This window comes from Eubalaena glacialis, chromosome 1 (assembly GCF_028564815.1).
Source record: "Eubalaena glacialis isolate mEubGla1 chromosome 1, mEubGla1.1.hap2.+ XY, whole genome shotgun sequence".
Lineage (NCBI taxonomy): Eukaryota > Metazoa > Chordata > Mammalia > Artiodactyla > Balaenidae > Eubalaena > Eubalaena glacialis.
In genome coordinates, this window is record NC_083716.1 from 184,905,742 (window position 1) to 184,921,877 (window position 16,136).

The 16,136-nt window shown below is 39.0% G+C and overlaps 1 protein-coding gene across 1 annotated transcript in view; it reads right to left on the minus strand.

Annotated features, from left to right (window-relative positions):
* Positions 1-16,136, minus strand: part of PDE11A (phosphodiesterase 11A) — a 437,737-nt gene that overhangs the window by 376,317 nt on the left and 45,284 nt on the right. Inside the window, exon 2 of the mRNA XM_061202501.1 lies at positions 7,825-7,983. Coding sequence (XP_061058484.1) covers positions 7,825-7,983 — 159 coding nt within the window. The remainder of the gene's footprint in view (positions 1-7,824; positions 7,984-16,136) is intronic.

The following is a 16,136-nucleotide window of genomic DNA, read 5'->3' on the forward strand; positions in this document are numbered from 1 at the left end:
TTGGATTGATCCCTTGATCATTATGTAGTGTCCTTCTTTGTCTCTTGCAATAGTCTTTATTTTAAAGTCTATTTTGTCTGATAGGAGAATTGCTACTCCAGCTTTCTTTTGATTTCCATTTGCATGGAATATCTTTTTCCATCCCCTCACTTTCAGTCTGTTTGTGTCCCTAGGTCTGAAGTGGGTCTCTTGTAGACAGCATATATACGGGTCTTGTTTTTGTATCCATTCAACCAGTCTATGTCTTTTGGTTGGAGCATTTAATCCATTTACATTTAACATAATTATCAATATGTACGTTCCTGCTACCATTTTCTTAATTGTTTTGGGTTTGTTATTGTAGGTCTTTTCCTTCTCTTGTGTTTCCCACTTAGAGAAGTTCCTTTAGCATTTGTTGTAAACCTGGTTTGGTGGTGCTGAATTCTCTTAGCTTTTGCTTGTCTGTAAAGGTTTTAATTTCTCTGTCGAATCTGAATGAGATCCTTGCTGGGTAGAATAATCTTGGCTGTAGGTTTTTCCCTTTCGTCACTTTCAATATGTCCTGCTACTCCCTTCTGGCTTGCAGAGTTTCTGCTGAAAGATCAGCTGTTAACCTTATGGGGATTCCCTTGTATGTTATTTGTTGCTTTTCCCTTGCTGCTTTTAATATTTTGTCTTTGTATTTCACTTTTGATAGTTTGATTTATATGTGTCTTGGCATGTTTCTCCTTGGATTTATCCTGTATGGGACTCTCTGCACTTCCTGGACTTCACTGACTATTTCCTTTCCCATATTAGGGAAGTTTTCAACTATAATCTCTTCAAATATTTTCTCAATCCCTTTCTTCTTCTCTTCTTCTTCTGGGACCCCTATAATTCGAATGTTGGTCCATTTAATGTTGTCCCAGAGTTCTCTGAGACTGTCCCAATTCTTTTCATTCATTTTTCTGTATTCTGCTCTGCGGTAGTTATTTCCATCTTTCATCTTCCAGGTCACTTATCCGTTCTTCTGACTCAGTTATTCTGCTACTGATTCCTTCTAGAGAATTTTTAATTTCATTTATTGTGTTGTTCATCATTGTTTGTTTGCTCTTTAGTTCTTCTAGGTCCTTGTTAAACATTTCTTATATTTTTTCCATTCCATTTCCAAGATTTTGGATCATCTTTACTATCATTATTCTGAATTCTTTTTCAGGTAGACTTCCTATTTCCTCTTCATTTGTTTGGTCTGGTGGGTTTTTACCTTTCTCCTTCAACTGCTGTGTATTTCTCTGTCTTCTCATTTTGCTTAACTTACTGTCTTTGGGGTCTCCTTTTCTCAGGCTGCAGGTTCGTAGTTCTTTTTGTTTTTGGTGTCTGCCCCCAGTGGGTAAGGTTGTTTCAGTGGGTTCTGTAAGCTTCCTGGTACAGGGGACTGGTGCCTGTGTTCTGGTGGATGAGGCTGGATCTTGTCTTTTTGGTGGGCAGGACCATGTTCGGTGGTGTGTTCTGGGGTGTCTGTGAACTTATTATGGTTTTAGGTAGCCTCTCTGCTAATGGGTGGGGTTGTGTTCCTGTCTTGCTAGTTGTTTGGCATAGGGTGTGCAGCACTGTAGCTTGCTGGTCGTTGAGTGGAGCTGGGTCTTAGCATTAGGATGGAGAGCTCTGGGAGAGCTTTGGCCCTTTGATATTACACGGGGCCAGGAGGTCTCTGGTGGACCAATGTCCTGAACTCAGCTCTCCCACCTCAGAGGCTCAGGCCTGACACCTGGCTGGAGCACCAAGACTTTGTCAGCCACACAGCTCAGAAGAAAAGAGAGAAAAAGAAAGAAAGTAAAAAATAAAAAATAAATAAAAATAAAATAAAGTTATTAAAATAAAAAATATTATTTAAAAATTTTTAAAGAAAAAAAATAAGGAAGAAAGAAGAGAGAAACCAAACCACAAAAGAAATTCACCAATCATAACAAGCGCTAAAAACTATACTAAAAAAAAAAAACGGACAGAGAGAACACTAGGACAAATGGTAAAAGCAAACATATACAGACAAAATCACACAAAGAAGCATACAGATACTCACAAAAAGAGAAAAAGGAAAAAATATATATTATATATATATATTTATAAAAACAAAAAAGGAAGAGAGCAACCAAATCAATAAACAAATCTACCAATGATAATAAGCTCTAAATACTAAATTAAGATAAACATAAAACTAGAAACAAATTAGATGCAGAAAGCAAACCCCAAGTCTATAGTTGCTCCCAAAGTCCACCACCTCAGTTTTGGGATGATTCGTTGTCTATTCAGATATTCCACAGATGCAGGGTACATCAAGTTGATTGTGGAGATTTAATCTGCTGCTCCTGAGGCTGCTGGGAGAAATTTCCCTTTGTCTTCTTTGTTCACAGAGCTCCTGAGGTTCAGCTTTGGATTTGGTCCCGTCTCTTTGTGTAGGTCGCCCTCTGGCGTCTGTTCTTCACCCAGACAGGACGGGTTTAAAGGAGCGGCTGATTAGGGGGCTGTGGCTCCAGCCTGTGGCGGCAGAGGCTGGCGTGACGTTGCAACAGCCTGAGTTGCACCGTGTGCTCCCCCTGGGGATGTTGTCCCTGGATCATGGGACCCTGGCAGTGGCGGGCTGTGCAGGCTCCTGGGAGGGGAGGTGTGGATAGTGACCTGTGCTTGCACACAGGCTTCTTGGTGGCTGTAGCAGCAGCCTTAGCATTTCATGCCCATCTGTGGTGTCCGTGCTGGTAGCTGCGGCTTGCGCCCATCTCTGGAGCTCGTTTAGGAGGTGCTCTGAATCCCCTCTCCTCACACACCCTGAAACAATGGTCTCTTGCCTCTTAGGCAGGTCCAGACTTTTTCCCAGACTCCCTCCCGGCTAGCTGTGGTGCACTAGCCCCCTTCAGGCTGTGTTCACGCAGCCAACCCCAGTCCTCTCCCCGGGATCTGACCTCCGAAGCCCGAGCCTCAGCTCCCAGCCCCCACCCGCCCCGGCAGGTGAGCAGACAAGCCTCTCAGGCTGGTGAGTTCTGGTCGGCACCGATCCTCCGTGCGGGACTCTCTCCCCTTTGCCCTCCGCACCCCTGTTGCTGCGCTCTCCTCCATGGCTCCGAAGCTTCCCCCACGGCCACCCCTCGTCTCCACCAGTGAAGGGACTTCCTAGTGTGTGGAAACTTTTCCTCCTTCACAGCTCCCTCCCAGAGGTGCAGGTCCCGTCCCTATTCTTTTGTCCTTGTTTTTTCTTTTTTCTTTTGCCCTACCCAGGTACGTGGGGAGTTTCTTGCCTTTTGGGAAGTCTGAGGTCTTCTGCCAGCATTCAGTAGGTATTCTGTAGGAGTTGTTCCACATGTAGATGTATTTCTGATGTATTTGTGGGAATGAAGGTGATTACCATGTCTTACTCCTCCACCATCTTGAAGCCCAGCCCTGAGCATGATGATTTTAAAGTCATTGAAAGGGAAGTTTCTAGGCAGAGCCTGGATGACCATCTGTCAGGTGGATTCCTGCATTGGATGAGGGCAGGGTTGGTGGGAAATGGACTTGATGACCTTTCTAGGAGCTGCCATCAACTATTACATGATATATAGCACAGTCACTGAAACTTAGGTATGTATCGAATTTTCAAGAAACACAATATGATCCTATGGACAATTATGTTAGGGATGTAAATAGACTAGAAATGAATGCACCGCATTTAATTTTTAATTTATCTCAGGCAAATAATTTACTGATTCTAATATTGCAAAATGTTTTGGAATTACACCAAACATAACACAGCTGATAGTCTCCAGAAGTTGACATTTTAAGATATCAGGACATACAAATCACATTGTGCAATAAATTTACCACTACCCATATGGATGATGACATAGCAGTTGTATGTATAAAGTAAAATAACAAATAGGGTTCAAATTATTTTCTTTTGGGTTTGAAGTAGATGGTGAGATTTCATGAAGCTCATTTATTGATAATAAGTGCTACCCTAAGCACTTTACATCTGTGCTCTATTTTACTCCTCACAATGCTAGGAGGTCCTGAGGCTAACAGGGATGGGGCAACTTGCTCAAGGTCACTGAGCTAACATGTAGCAGGCAAAGACTTGAACCTGCCCCAAAGGCTCTCTGATCTGGTGTCCCTCACCTAACACTAAACACTGTGCTTCCATTTCCCTCCCATGTTTCCTTACTTGCAGGCAACACTGAAACTTCTGTTGCTGGAGTTTATACTGGTAAATGCAGGAGAAGGTTCTCTGAAGCCTGCCTAGCAGACTAAGGCAAACTAATTTGAGTTTTTAAATGTGAATTGAACAAACCTGGCAGGGCTCTGTGAAGAGAGGTATATGTATGTTGCTACCGTTGTAAATGGGTTTGGTATTTCCAAAAGCTATCTGATAACTTGGAATGAGAGCTATAAAACTTTTCTTGCCCTTTGACTCAGTAATTTCCTTCTCTAGAATATACCCCAAGGAAATATCACAAAAGAAAAAGGTAACTTGTTCAAGATGTTCATTCAGGGGCTATTTGTGTTAGTGAAAAACTGGAAACAACCCATTTCCAGTAATAGGACAATGACTGTGCAAGCTAGACTATATAGAAAAAGAAAAAGAAGAAAACTTTATAATCTCTAAAAATGGCAAATGTAGACTACATTCACATGTGGACACATATGTAAGAAATTACTTTAAAAAGTAGAATACAAATTGGTATAAGCATAATCTTGCACAATCAAGTAAAACAGTATGTGCATAAACAATCACACAAGAGAACTGTGAATTTATAAAGAAGTATATCCCTCACTTTGTTGTTGAAACTCCAACAGTGAAACTGGCATACAGATTGTGTTTAATAAAAACTTAGAGACTTAAATTATACAAAGGTAATTTCTTAACTGAGACCTGACTGTATCTTACATGTATTAACGTTGTATCAGTAAAAGCTAATCTTTTATGAGGACTTACTAAGTGCTAGGTGCTTTTCCAAGTTCTTTCCTTGTATTTTCTCATTTAACCCCCTACAGCCTTAGGAGATACATATTATTATTATAATCTCTCTCCTAAAAGGAGGAAATGAGAGCATAGAGAAGCTAAGTAACTTGCCCAAGGTTACACGGGCTATGGCCGAGATGGAACTTCAACCCAGGTAGACTTGCTATCTGGACTGTATGCACCCATTACGCCACAACGTTTTCTCTTATTTGAAAAAATGTTTCTAGATCTTGTTCTTTCCCATTAATCATTTCTAGATTTTGTTTTCTGCTTTTCTTCTTCACCACTCCTGTTTGGTTTACAATATATAGAATTCTTGCAGGAAAGAGCCAGATACAAAATTTGAGATAAAAATATTCTCCATCCAGTGTCACCTGCAAGAACACAACCTACCTGCCCTAAGTGGTAAGGTTTTTTTTCCAAGAAGTGAGACTAAAGTAGGGTTTTTTAATCAGGTGAGGAAATCGTAGAGCTTGGAAAATAAAATGTTACTGTGGGCACATGGGATAATTGCAAAGGAGAAAAAATATAACATTTGAGCAAGGAAATACTCAAATGAAGTTAAACCTAAGAAATAAATTGGCTGGGGATAAGTGACAAATATAGAATAACATTTTGAAACTCTTTGGGAAAATGATAGTTTAAAAAAAAAGTTTATGTTTACATTTGCCTAGCTTCTTATATTTTGCAAAGTATTTGTTAATGATTACTGAATTCTCATACTGTAGAATGGTAGACAGTCTAGTCGACAGAAGAGGAAACAAAGTCAGAGGTTAAGTGGCTCACCCAGAGCAGGCTGCTTGTCTCTAGCCGAGCTGGAGCTCAGTCCCAGCTCTCGTACTCAGTACAGCTAAGCATTGATGCTGTTCAAGACAGGGACAAAGCTCTGTGCATACCTTCCTTTTAAACCGTCCAGAGCTCATGAAGCCCTACATCGTAAGTATAAATCCAATGAGAAAAGTCCAGAAAACAAATCTAACATAAATGGAATCATAGATGAAAAGTAAATATATAATGGGATCCTCTTAAATGAAGGAGACAGAGTGAAGGCAGGACTAATATCTGTGTATAAACTCAACGGTTTGGGAGATGTTGTGGGCATGTGGCTGTTACATTTGGAAAGACAAAGCTCAAATCCTTCTGTCTAAGTCCTTATAAGAGGCACATAATTATAGGACTCTGTCATCTTCGGTACAAAATGCACAAAATAAAATTTTTGTTCTATCTGTACATCCCATGGAAACATTTGCATAGTGAATGAGGTAGACTACATTTTATACGTTCCTAAACAGCCTCACCTTCTCACCTGGCTGTCTTAGGGAAGCCTACACTTTCTTCAGAGATCGGATCAAAGCCTCTCCAGATTCTTCAAGTAAGACTCATCCTCCCTTTCCTAGGCCCTCACAACATGTCCTAGAACATCTTACTGCTGACCTTGCCTTCTTCCTTGTGCAGTTCCCGCATGGCATAGCACATCTGGGATTTATCTTTGTCTCTTATGGCCCCAACACAAGTGCCTTGAACACTGTAGTTGATTATTGAATTGGTAAGACCTTGCCTGAGGTCCTATCATGCTCTAAGAGTTTATAAACATTTTCTGGGATCTGGGTTGTTCAAATTTGACTACAGAAATGACCTCAATAAAGGACTCTCTTCACACTTAAAAAATCTTGTCTCCTTATAATCATATTTTATGTTGACCTTTTATACCAGAACATTTGCATTAATTTAATGCATTAGTAATCAGCACTGGCAAATAGTAACCTCACAGCCAGAAGGTTAAATTATAAAGTGTCTTTTATAATCAAGTAAGAGTATGGCAGTCATCAAACTTAAATAAACTAACTTGAGATTTGCTTTTACCACAAATCTTATAAATATTCCACCAGATTCTATTCAATATGAAGGTAAGAGATTCAAAGCCAGAACTTCAGGTCTTTGACGGTCTCTCTTTAAAATGAGCTGGTGAATAAAATGCTGGTGAGAGAACTCAAAATTTCAGAGCAAAAAGTATATCACTCTACCAAGGCCAACTGCTCTTCATGGACACAAATAATGTTCTTTTTATTAGCAATTTGGAATAACAATTAAAAACATTCACTTTATTGAGATTTTTATATACAAACTGAGAAAACAATTCTTCACAGTAGTTATGAAAATATAAGAGAAAGTGCTGAGCTTCTGAAACACAGTAATCTTCCTATCTCCCCTATCTTTCCCTGGGCCATGAGGTGTAGTGCTGTGATCCTCAATTAAAAAGCTTATTTATAAGGAAGATAAAGACTAGGGAATAGGGGCTTCCCTGGTGGCACAGTGGTTGAAAATCTGCCTGCCAATGCAGGGGACACGGGTTCGAGCCCTGGTCTGGGAAGATCCCACATGCCGCGGAGCAACTGGGCCCGTGAGCCACAATTACTGAGCCTGTGCGTCTGGAGCCTGTGCTCCGCAACGAGAGGCCGCGATAGTGAGAGGCCCGCGCACCGCGATGAAGAGTGGCCCCCGCTTGCCACAACTAGAGAAAGCCCTCGTACAGAAACGAAGACCCAACACAGCCATAAATAAATAAATAAATAAATTTAAAAATGGTCCACATCAAAAAAATCTTTAAAAAAAAGACTAGGGAAGAACAAGAATACTACTAAGGCTTGCAATGAAAAGTAAGCTAAGAAGAAGATGAAGTAATTATTTTCAATTATACCACATTCTACAAAATAGCAAAAAACTCCCATTACATTTCGTGTAATATGAGAAAAAGCTCTTTGATCCATGAATGGGCTAATCCAACAGCTATTCACATAATTCCTGTCCTTTTCAGGGAGAATAGCAATCAATGATCAAGAAGGAAAGTACAAGTCACAAAAAGCATGAAATCTTACTTTTTCATCATCTTCAGTAAATGGAGCACCTTCAGGAATCTTATTTATCGCTTGGGCCACACCGATAATCTCACCATCACTGCTTCGGATAGGCATGCACAGTAATGATTTTGTCTTGTATCCAGTTAGCTTGTCAATTTCATCATTGAATCTTCGATCCTAAAAATAAGACAGAGAGGGCATCATTAACTGCATTTGCATTGTTGTCAGGGAGAAGGAGAGAGAATGTTTCTGTGTGTGATACCTTATCACTGGGAACTTCACCTCACAGATTTTTAATAACAAGAACAGATTTGATTTCATGTTGAATTCACCAAAGGAACATAAATGAAAATAAATCACCACCATAGTTTTTAACCATGGTAAATGAAGAGAGAAACTTTAAACCCCACTACAACAATATATCAAAATTGGGGAAGGGGCAAGTGTTTTTAATAGAACTTCACACTGTGCTGTTTATTAAAGTATGTTATTTCACATAGACAACTGGCTATGAAGTATCATATAAGAAATATATATTAAGCATTATGAAAAAGTATGCAGAAAAAGCAATGTTTCCTCAGTCAAAATGATCCTGTGAAAAAAATAGAACTTATGAGCCCAACTGATACTTTTTAAATATTTTTAAAAATGTTTTTAATGTGGTGGGTAGGGAGGAGGTAAAAGGCTTCTTTACAGAATGTCAGCTAAAAAATGTAGAAGGACTGATAAAATTATATAATATCTATTTTGCAACTACGGATACAATAATGGATACAAGCAAGGAGCATCAATAGATGCCAATACCATTGGATGAAAAATTGTTATTCAACAGGGTATTCACTTAGTCTCAAAGTGCCTCATTAAATTCAAAGAGAAAAAGATGTCTTTATCATTATCTGGTGGACATGATATTAAACAAGTAATCAAACTTAGCATCACCATAAATGAGACAAAACAGCACCATGTGCGCCTCCTGATGTGATGCAATAAAAAGGACACAACGTCATCAAGAATGTGGAATGTTCTTGTCAAAGAGCTGAATCTGATCATTCAGGAAAAGAAAATTAAGAAAAATGCAGATTATTGCTCATTCTATCAGAAGCCTGACCTGCACTTTTAAAAAATGTCAGTATCATGAGAGATGAAATACATTAAAAATAAAAATAAAGCCATGGGAGCTGTGCTGGCTTAAAGAAGACTGACGAGACCTGAAACCTAAATGAAATGTGAGATCCTTCATTGAAAATTGTTATGCAATTTGGGAGGAAGACAATTAGAGAAAGTTGAACAAGGACTTTACATTAGATAATATCATTGTATCAATATAAATTTTCTTGGGTGTGATAGTGGTATTGTAATTATGTAGGAGAATGTTATTTTTAGGATATATACGCTAGAGTATGTTGAGGTGAAATGTCAGACTACCTTCAACTTACTTTCAAATGGAAAGAAAGAGAAAGAAAGAAAAGGAAGGAAGGAAGGCAGGAAGGAAGGAAGGAAGGGAGGAAGAAAGAAAGGAAGAAAGAAAGAAAGAGAGGGACTTCCCTGGTGGTCCAGTAGTTAAGGCTCCGTGCTTCCGCTGCAGGGGGCACGGTTTTGATCCCTGGTTGGGGAACTAAGATCCCGCATGCCGAGTGGGCCAAAAAAAAAAAAAAAAGAAGAAGAAAGGAAAGGAAGGGAAGGGAAGGGAGAAAAAAGAAGGAAGAAAGGAGAGTGAGAAAGAGAAAAGACTGGCTCCTAAAAGGGTAATAGGGACTAAAAACATTCCAAGGAAGAAGATAAACTGGATCCAGGCTCACTGTTTCAAGCCAGGGGCTGAAGTGAGGCTTCTCCCAATGCTCTTGATATTTCCTTGTTAAAAGAGGCTTAAAAATCAAAAACAAAGCACTGCTGTCGACCACCATCGAGAGCTATGAATTTTATCCGACTGAGGGCCTAGGAAGGCCGGCTGCAGACAAGGTGATAACTTCAAGACCAAACAGTGCTGGGCTTCTATGACCTCTGTGATATCCCCAATATCAAAAAACCTCTGTGATATCCCCAATATCAAAAGAACAGGAACCCTCTTTGTAATAAGGCCTGATTCTGGTCTGGGGCCTACGGAGGCCATTCTAAACCCTTAGTTAGGGAGAGGGGAGCCCTCAGGAGAGAGGGGAATCAAAACCCAGACAAAACCAAATCTCCTGCTCAAGATGAGCCTGCAACTAAACTTTCAGAAAAACACTAATTTGTATTATTTTTTTTTTCACTCACTGAGGAACCATTATGTGTCAGGCTGTGAGCTAGGAGATACAGCAGGAAACAAAAGAGGCATCATTCCTGCCTTCAATGAACTTGAAATTCAGTAGGTGAGGCAGATGACATATAAATGTATAATCGTATATTGTGCTAAGTGATACTGAGGAAAAGACAAGGCGCCACGAGAGAGACTCAAAAGAAGGAACCTATTTTTATGGGGATCAAGGAAGTTCTCTCTGAAGACAGGACAAGTAAGCTGTGACATGAGTCACGAGTAATAATTTGCCAGTCAAATAATGGTGGGAAAAACGTTCCAGGAACCTGGAACAATGCACACGTGAAGGTCCTGAAGCAAGAAAAAGCTTAGTAATTTCCAAAAACTCAAAGGTCAAAGGCAAGAGCACGGGAAGCCAAAGGGAAAATGGAAGAGGAAGGCAGGGGCCAGATGGTACCAAGTCTTACAGGACCAGACAGGAGTTAAATTATTCCTAAATGCAATGGAAAATCACTGAAGATCTTGAAGCAGAAGGATGCTATGATTCATTATGCAGCACTTAGCATTCTCTGAAATCATCATCTTAGTTTATTTGTTCTCCCACCACTGGTATATAAGATCTGAGAGAGCAAAGCTTTTATTTCTCATTTACTACTTCATACTGGCTTACTAGAGGTGTTCCACAACACTTTTCCTGAGTAATAGGTGGTTTTTTTTTAAAGACTGTGTTGTAATTATGCAAAATATTAGAAAGTTGAAAAGGCCCTAAGGCCCCACATTTCACTCCATGGCATATATTTAGAGATACTATTGTACATGTACAGAAGAGAGATGTACAAATGTTTACTGCAACATCAACTATGAAAAGAAAAAAACTGGAAATCATTTGAATATTGGTCAATAGAAGGATAAACAAATTATGATGTCTTGTTTTGATATACTATACAACAATGTAAAGGAATAAGCTAAAGCTACTTATATTAACATGAACAAACATCAAAAACATGTTAAATGAAACAAGCTGCAATCTGATACCATGTATATAATACCACCAAAATTTAAAAACAATACTAAATATTATGTATGGATTCATACATGTAGCAACAGTATAATGCATGCATGGGCATAATAAAGTCTAAATTGATATAAGTGGTTACCGCCAGGGAGGAAGGGAGGAAATAGCATGAGGGAGAGGTAGAGGGAGGCTTCAACTCTAACAACACAATTTTCCTTCTTTAAAAAAAAAACTGTGAAGCAAATGTAGTACAATGCTAAAATTCTATAAACTTTGATGGTCTTTTCTGGTCTAAAGGTTTGAAATATTTTATAATAAAAAGTTTAAGAACTTTGTGGAAGATGATATAGGGTTGGAATAGGAGAAACCAGTAAGGAAATTTCAGTGGTCCAGGTTAGGCAAGAAGATGGTCTGGGTTGAAAGAAAAGCAATGGAGCTAAGGAAAAATAGATGGATATGTTGAGTCTACAGTACTTCCTAATGAATTGGTTGGTGATGGGGGTCTAGAGAAAGAAGAATGAATCTCAGGTTTTAATTTGAGAAACTATATAGATGGAAGTGCCATTTACTGGAATGGGGAAGTTTGAGATGAAGGTGAAAGTCTACATATAAAGAAAGTCAAGAAGGTTGATAAATCAGTGAGGTATATCCTGCAACCTAAAATCAGTGGTTCTCCACCCTGGTTGCATGTGAAAATTACCTGAGAAGGTTTTCAAAGTACCATTGCCTGGGCTTCACTCCATCCCAAATTGAATCAATCAATATGAAGCATTGGTTTTTAATTGGTTTTAAATGCTCATAGCTGATTCTCACATGAGAACAATTGTCCAAAATGATAAAAGGCTTAGTCACTAGTAAGATCAATAAAGTTCACTGATAAGAAAAGCCTTAAAATGGGAAGGAACAAAGAGAGTGGAATGTATTCTGGTGGTTACATATCATTGGTGTGGACCATGTGAGACGACTTGAAAATCCACTCTGGAATAGGCAAGCCTTTCTGCTTTTACCTTTGTGATAGTCTGTATCTCTGGAGAAGGGCGTCATCCACCAAAGTCCAACTCTGAGTAAATCAACCACCAAGACTGTGGGGTATTCATTGCCAAAATATCCAAAGCCACATAACAACAATAGACACGGAGGTGCTTCATCATGACCAGGGGGAACAAAAATATAGTAAACCCTCCTCACCATCTCTCCAACTCTCTACACTCACCTGATAAACTTGTAACTTGAGGAGAAAAAGATAATTATGTTGATATATGTGGTAAGTGTTAATCTTCCAATTTAAAAGCTGGGAAGATAAATTTATTTCATTAAGTCTTAATGTTTTTTTAAAAATAATGCATCATAAAACATACTTTGTCCATGTCTTCATTACACTATTTATGGGATTATTCTCACAAATTAACTCAAAACTTGATATAATCCATCTAATGAGAGGTCAGAAGAGCTGATACAACTGCATACTTTCCAATTATATTAATCTCTAGATTAATTTTCCAATTTAAGAAAATGAAGAAAGCTGAGCCCAAAATTGAGGTATAAATTAATCATAGGAGATGAAGAAAACTAAGGAAATAATTAGATAAAGGAACATATTACTCTGATGTTACAGAGAGAGGGAAAGTTTAAAAATGGAAGATAGCAAAAAATAGATTTTGCTAGCCAAGCAATGACCACAAATGAGTATAGTAGTAAAGGAAACATAGGGCATTGTGGAACACACAGTCTGAGGGAGGGGGGCGGCGGGGGGGAATCTCCCAAGGAAAGTGAAATTTTTAAGCTGACAGCCAAAGGATTGGTTTCCCAGGAAGAGGGAATAGTATTCAAAATTCAGAGGCAATAGGAAGCTGGTGAATTTGAGGAACTGAAAAAAGTTGAAGATGGTTCTCAAGGGAAGAGTCAGAGATGGAACAAAAAAGACCAGCTGGAAGCTGAAGAAGGGGTGCTTAGCGACCAGGTTTTGAATTGTAAATTTACCATAGAGGAAGAGGGAGTCACTAGAGGGTTTTAAGAAGGTAGGTGGGAGTAATATGGATGATTCTTCATTTTAGAAAGAGTTACTATGGCTTACATGTAAAGAATGAATGGGAGGCAAGAAGTCTAGGTGAGAGATAAACCATCTCTGGACTGGGATGGTGGCTATTGGTGGTAGGGGTGATGGGAAAGGACTGAGTTGAAAGATATTTAGGAGGTAGAATCAATAGGACTTGCTGATTAATTTGATGTAAGGTTGCTAATGCTAGAGAAGTAAAAAATAGCTGCATATAGCCAGTGCAGGTACCTGGGTGAGTGGTAGATTCCCTGAGTGAGGAACACAGGGAGGGGACAGCTTCTGAGGGGGAAACAGGAGTTCCCTTGTGGATGTTTTGAGGTTTAGTTAACTATGGGCCATCCACACGGTGGTACTGCCCCCAAAGTAGTTTGAGATATAGGTAGGTAGGTAGGTAGGTAGGTAGATAGATAGATAGGTGTTTTAATTTCAGGAAAAGGAAGGCAAGGAAGAGACTAATTAGATAAGAATGAGGGATTCTGCTCAATAACTTCACTTGAGGTCTTCACCACACTCACCAGCAAAGCTTCACAGAAGGCCAGGTACGGAGGAGACAGGAGCAATGAGAAGGTAGAAACATTGGGCCTATTTACTGCTGGAGATGGAAACTTGAGTAGGAAACTAACAAACGCCTCTAGGTCTATAATGAAATATCACATGGAGAATGGTGTCCAATTTTTATTCATCTCCCTTAGGACAAAAAAAAAAAAGAAATGATCTACAACAGGAGAGATTTCTAATAAATTAAAGTAAGGGTTTCTTTAATAAGGTTGTTAAAATCTGGAATGAGTTTCTTATGAATGTGGCAGACTCTTTTTTGCTTTGAGTATTTTTATGTCATAATATTTTTAGTATCACAGATACTTTAAGTGTAACTGTTCTTGAGAAGTGCAGGGATCTTCTCAGTGCTTTTGTGTAGACCTACTTTTTGCATGTGACACTCAGCTATGATTTTTAATATTTAAAAAGATAAAGTCGTAAGGCCAAAAGCAATTTTGACTTTTTAGCAATGGAACTGACCTGTGCCCGCTACAGAGAGAACAGTAAGTGCATGTACTTCTGACCCAGGACCTTGCAATTGCAGCCTCCTCTGCACATTCCTGAGTTGAATATGATGCCACAGAACACACCCAGAAAGCGGGTCCCACCTGCAAAGTCCACTAAGGCTGTAGAAAGAACCAACTTCTGAAGTCTGAGCTTGCAGGTCCTTGAAAAAAGAGCTATGTTCACAGCACTCAAGAATCCCAGCCAGCCCCAGGGAGACATATTTTTGAGGCACATAAGAAGCCTCAAAGCAAAAGGGAATCTATCCGCTCTTCTTTTCACTTTCTCAGAGAAGCCACTCAAGGCTCCCTAAGGCAGGAGCCAGAGCTAAGAATCTTATTCAGACTCATAGCAAGGATGGGTCACATAAGATATCTTTTACCCTCTCTGTGTTTAAGGTTTCTCTCCCCAACACTTTATAGTAAAATTATCCAGTGCTCGTGATTAAGCCAAGAACTAGTCTTGACCACCATTTAACCTATAAGGGTGATTGTTTTAACCACAAACTCAACTCTACCTTGGGTCCTTCAGAGCCAAGATTATCAAACTCTTCAAGTCTGAGAACATCCACATGATGAGAATTATGTTTTTAGAACATATGGATGAGAAAACATGTAAATGCAAAAAGCTCCTCTTAACTCCATGAAATGTTTAATGAATTTGTATCTGAGTTATTGTGTCCATAAATTATAGAGGAAAAGTAATACAAGATGTGTGTATATACGGTAATTCTTCAGTCTACAAACACTGTTAGGTATTCATAAGAATAGAGCAGTGGTTGGCAACTGTTCCTAACATTGGAATTACTTGAGGAGCTTTAGGTAACTACTGATGCCCTAGCCCCATTCTGACCGATTAAATCATAATCAGTGGGAGGAGGGGTTGTGCAGGGGATCTGACTTCTAACTGTTGGTCTGGGTTAAGAACCACCAAATCAAAGGTCCCTTAATAAATCCAAGGCCTCCAGAGGTCTGAGGGGTCTTGTAAACCAAGACCCCTCAGAGACCTCTAAAGCTCTTGCTTTAGAGCTTTCAGAACAAGATTGTTGGTTAGCTTTTGTTTTATTTCAGTTTGTTATGTTTTCCATCCACTTTCCTCATAGGCTTAATACACTGGGCCTGCATACCTTACCCAGAACCCTCCTATCCTCCCCCCAACAAAGAAAGGTTTGGAGACCAAGTTCAGTCCCGCATTTCATCTACATCCTCTTTCAAATGCCTTATGGAGCTGCAATGTAGAGAAGCTAATGGAAATATAAAATATAAAATGAATATGCCATTGAAACTCAAACCAAAGGATTGCCCACTGTCTGAAGCTTAAAAGAAAATTGCTTTTATTGGTACATCAATTAGTAACACTCATTTAATTCCAATTCATAAAAGCATCTCCTTACATTTATGACTGATCATAAACATCACTTATTTTCCAAAAACTGCTTGGAAAGCTAAGCTCTCAAAAATTTTGATTAGTCTTTAATCATTTGAAATGTACTATTCTGGTTTTCTCCATACAAAGAAGCATAACTAATTGTTCTGAACTGATGGAAGGCTTGAGAATATACTGCACAAAAACAAAGACACAGCATATGGTAAGTAGATAGCTAACGCTTTGGGCATCCTAATTTGATACTTGCTGAGAAAAAGTGCAAAATTATCATGGTTGTTCCTCATATGTATTCACAGAATGTCATTGCTCAACAGTGAACAAAAATCTTGTCTCTGAATTCTTTCACAAAGAAACGTGTAGAGCTTTAAACAGTATAAAATATTACCAAAAAGTATGTATGTTTTTGAAGCATCACTCTTTTATGGACCTGAAGTGGTGTGGTAGGTGGTGGAGCAGTTTATAAATATGTACAGGTCACCTCTATTTGGTAAATGCTTAATGGGCACACTTTCAATTAAGTCTTCCAAGCTGAATTAGTGGTTAACAGACACCGTAAAAGAATTTAATATGAGATTTAGAAAGAGCCATTGTTATTACCA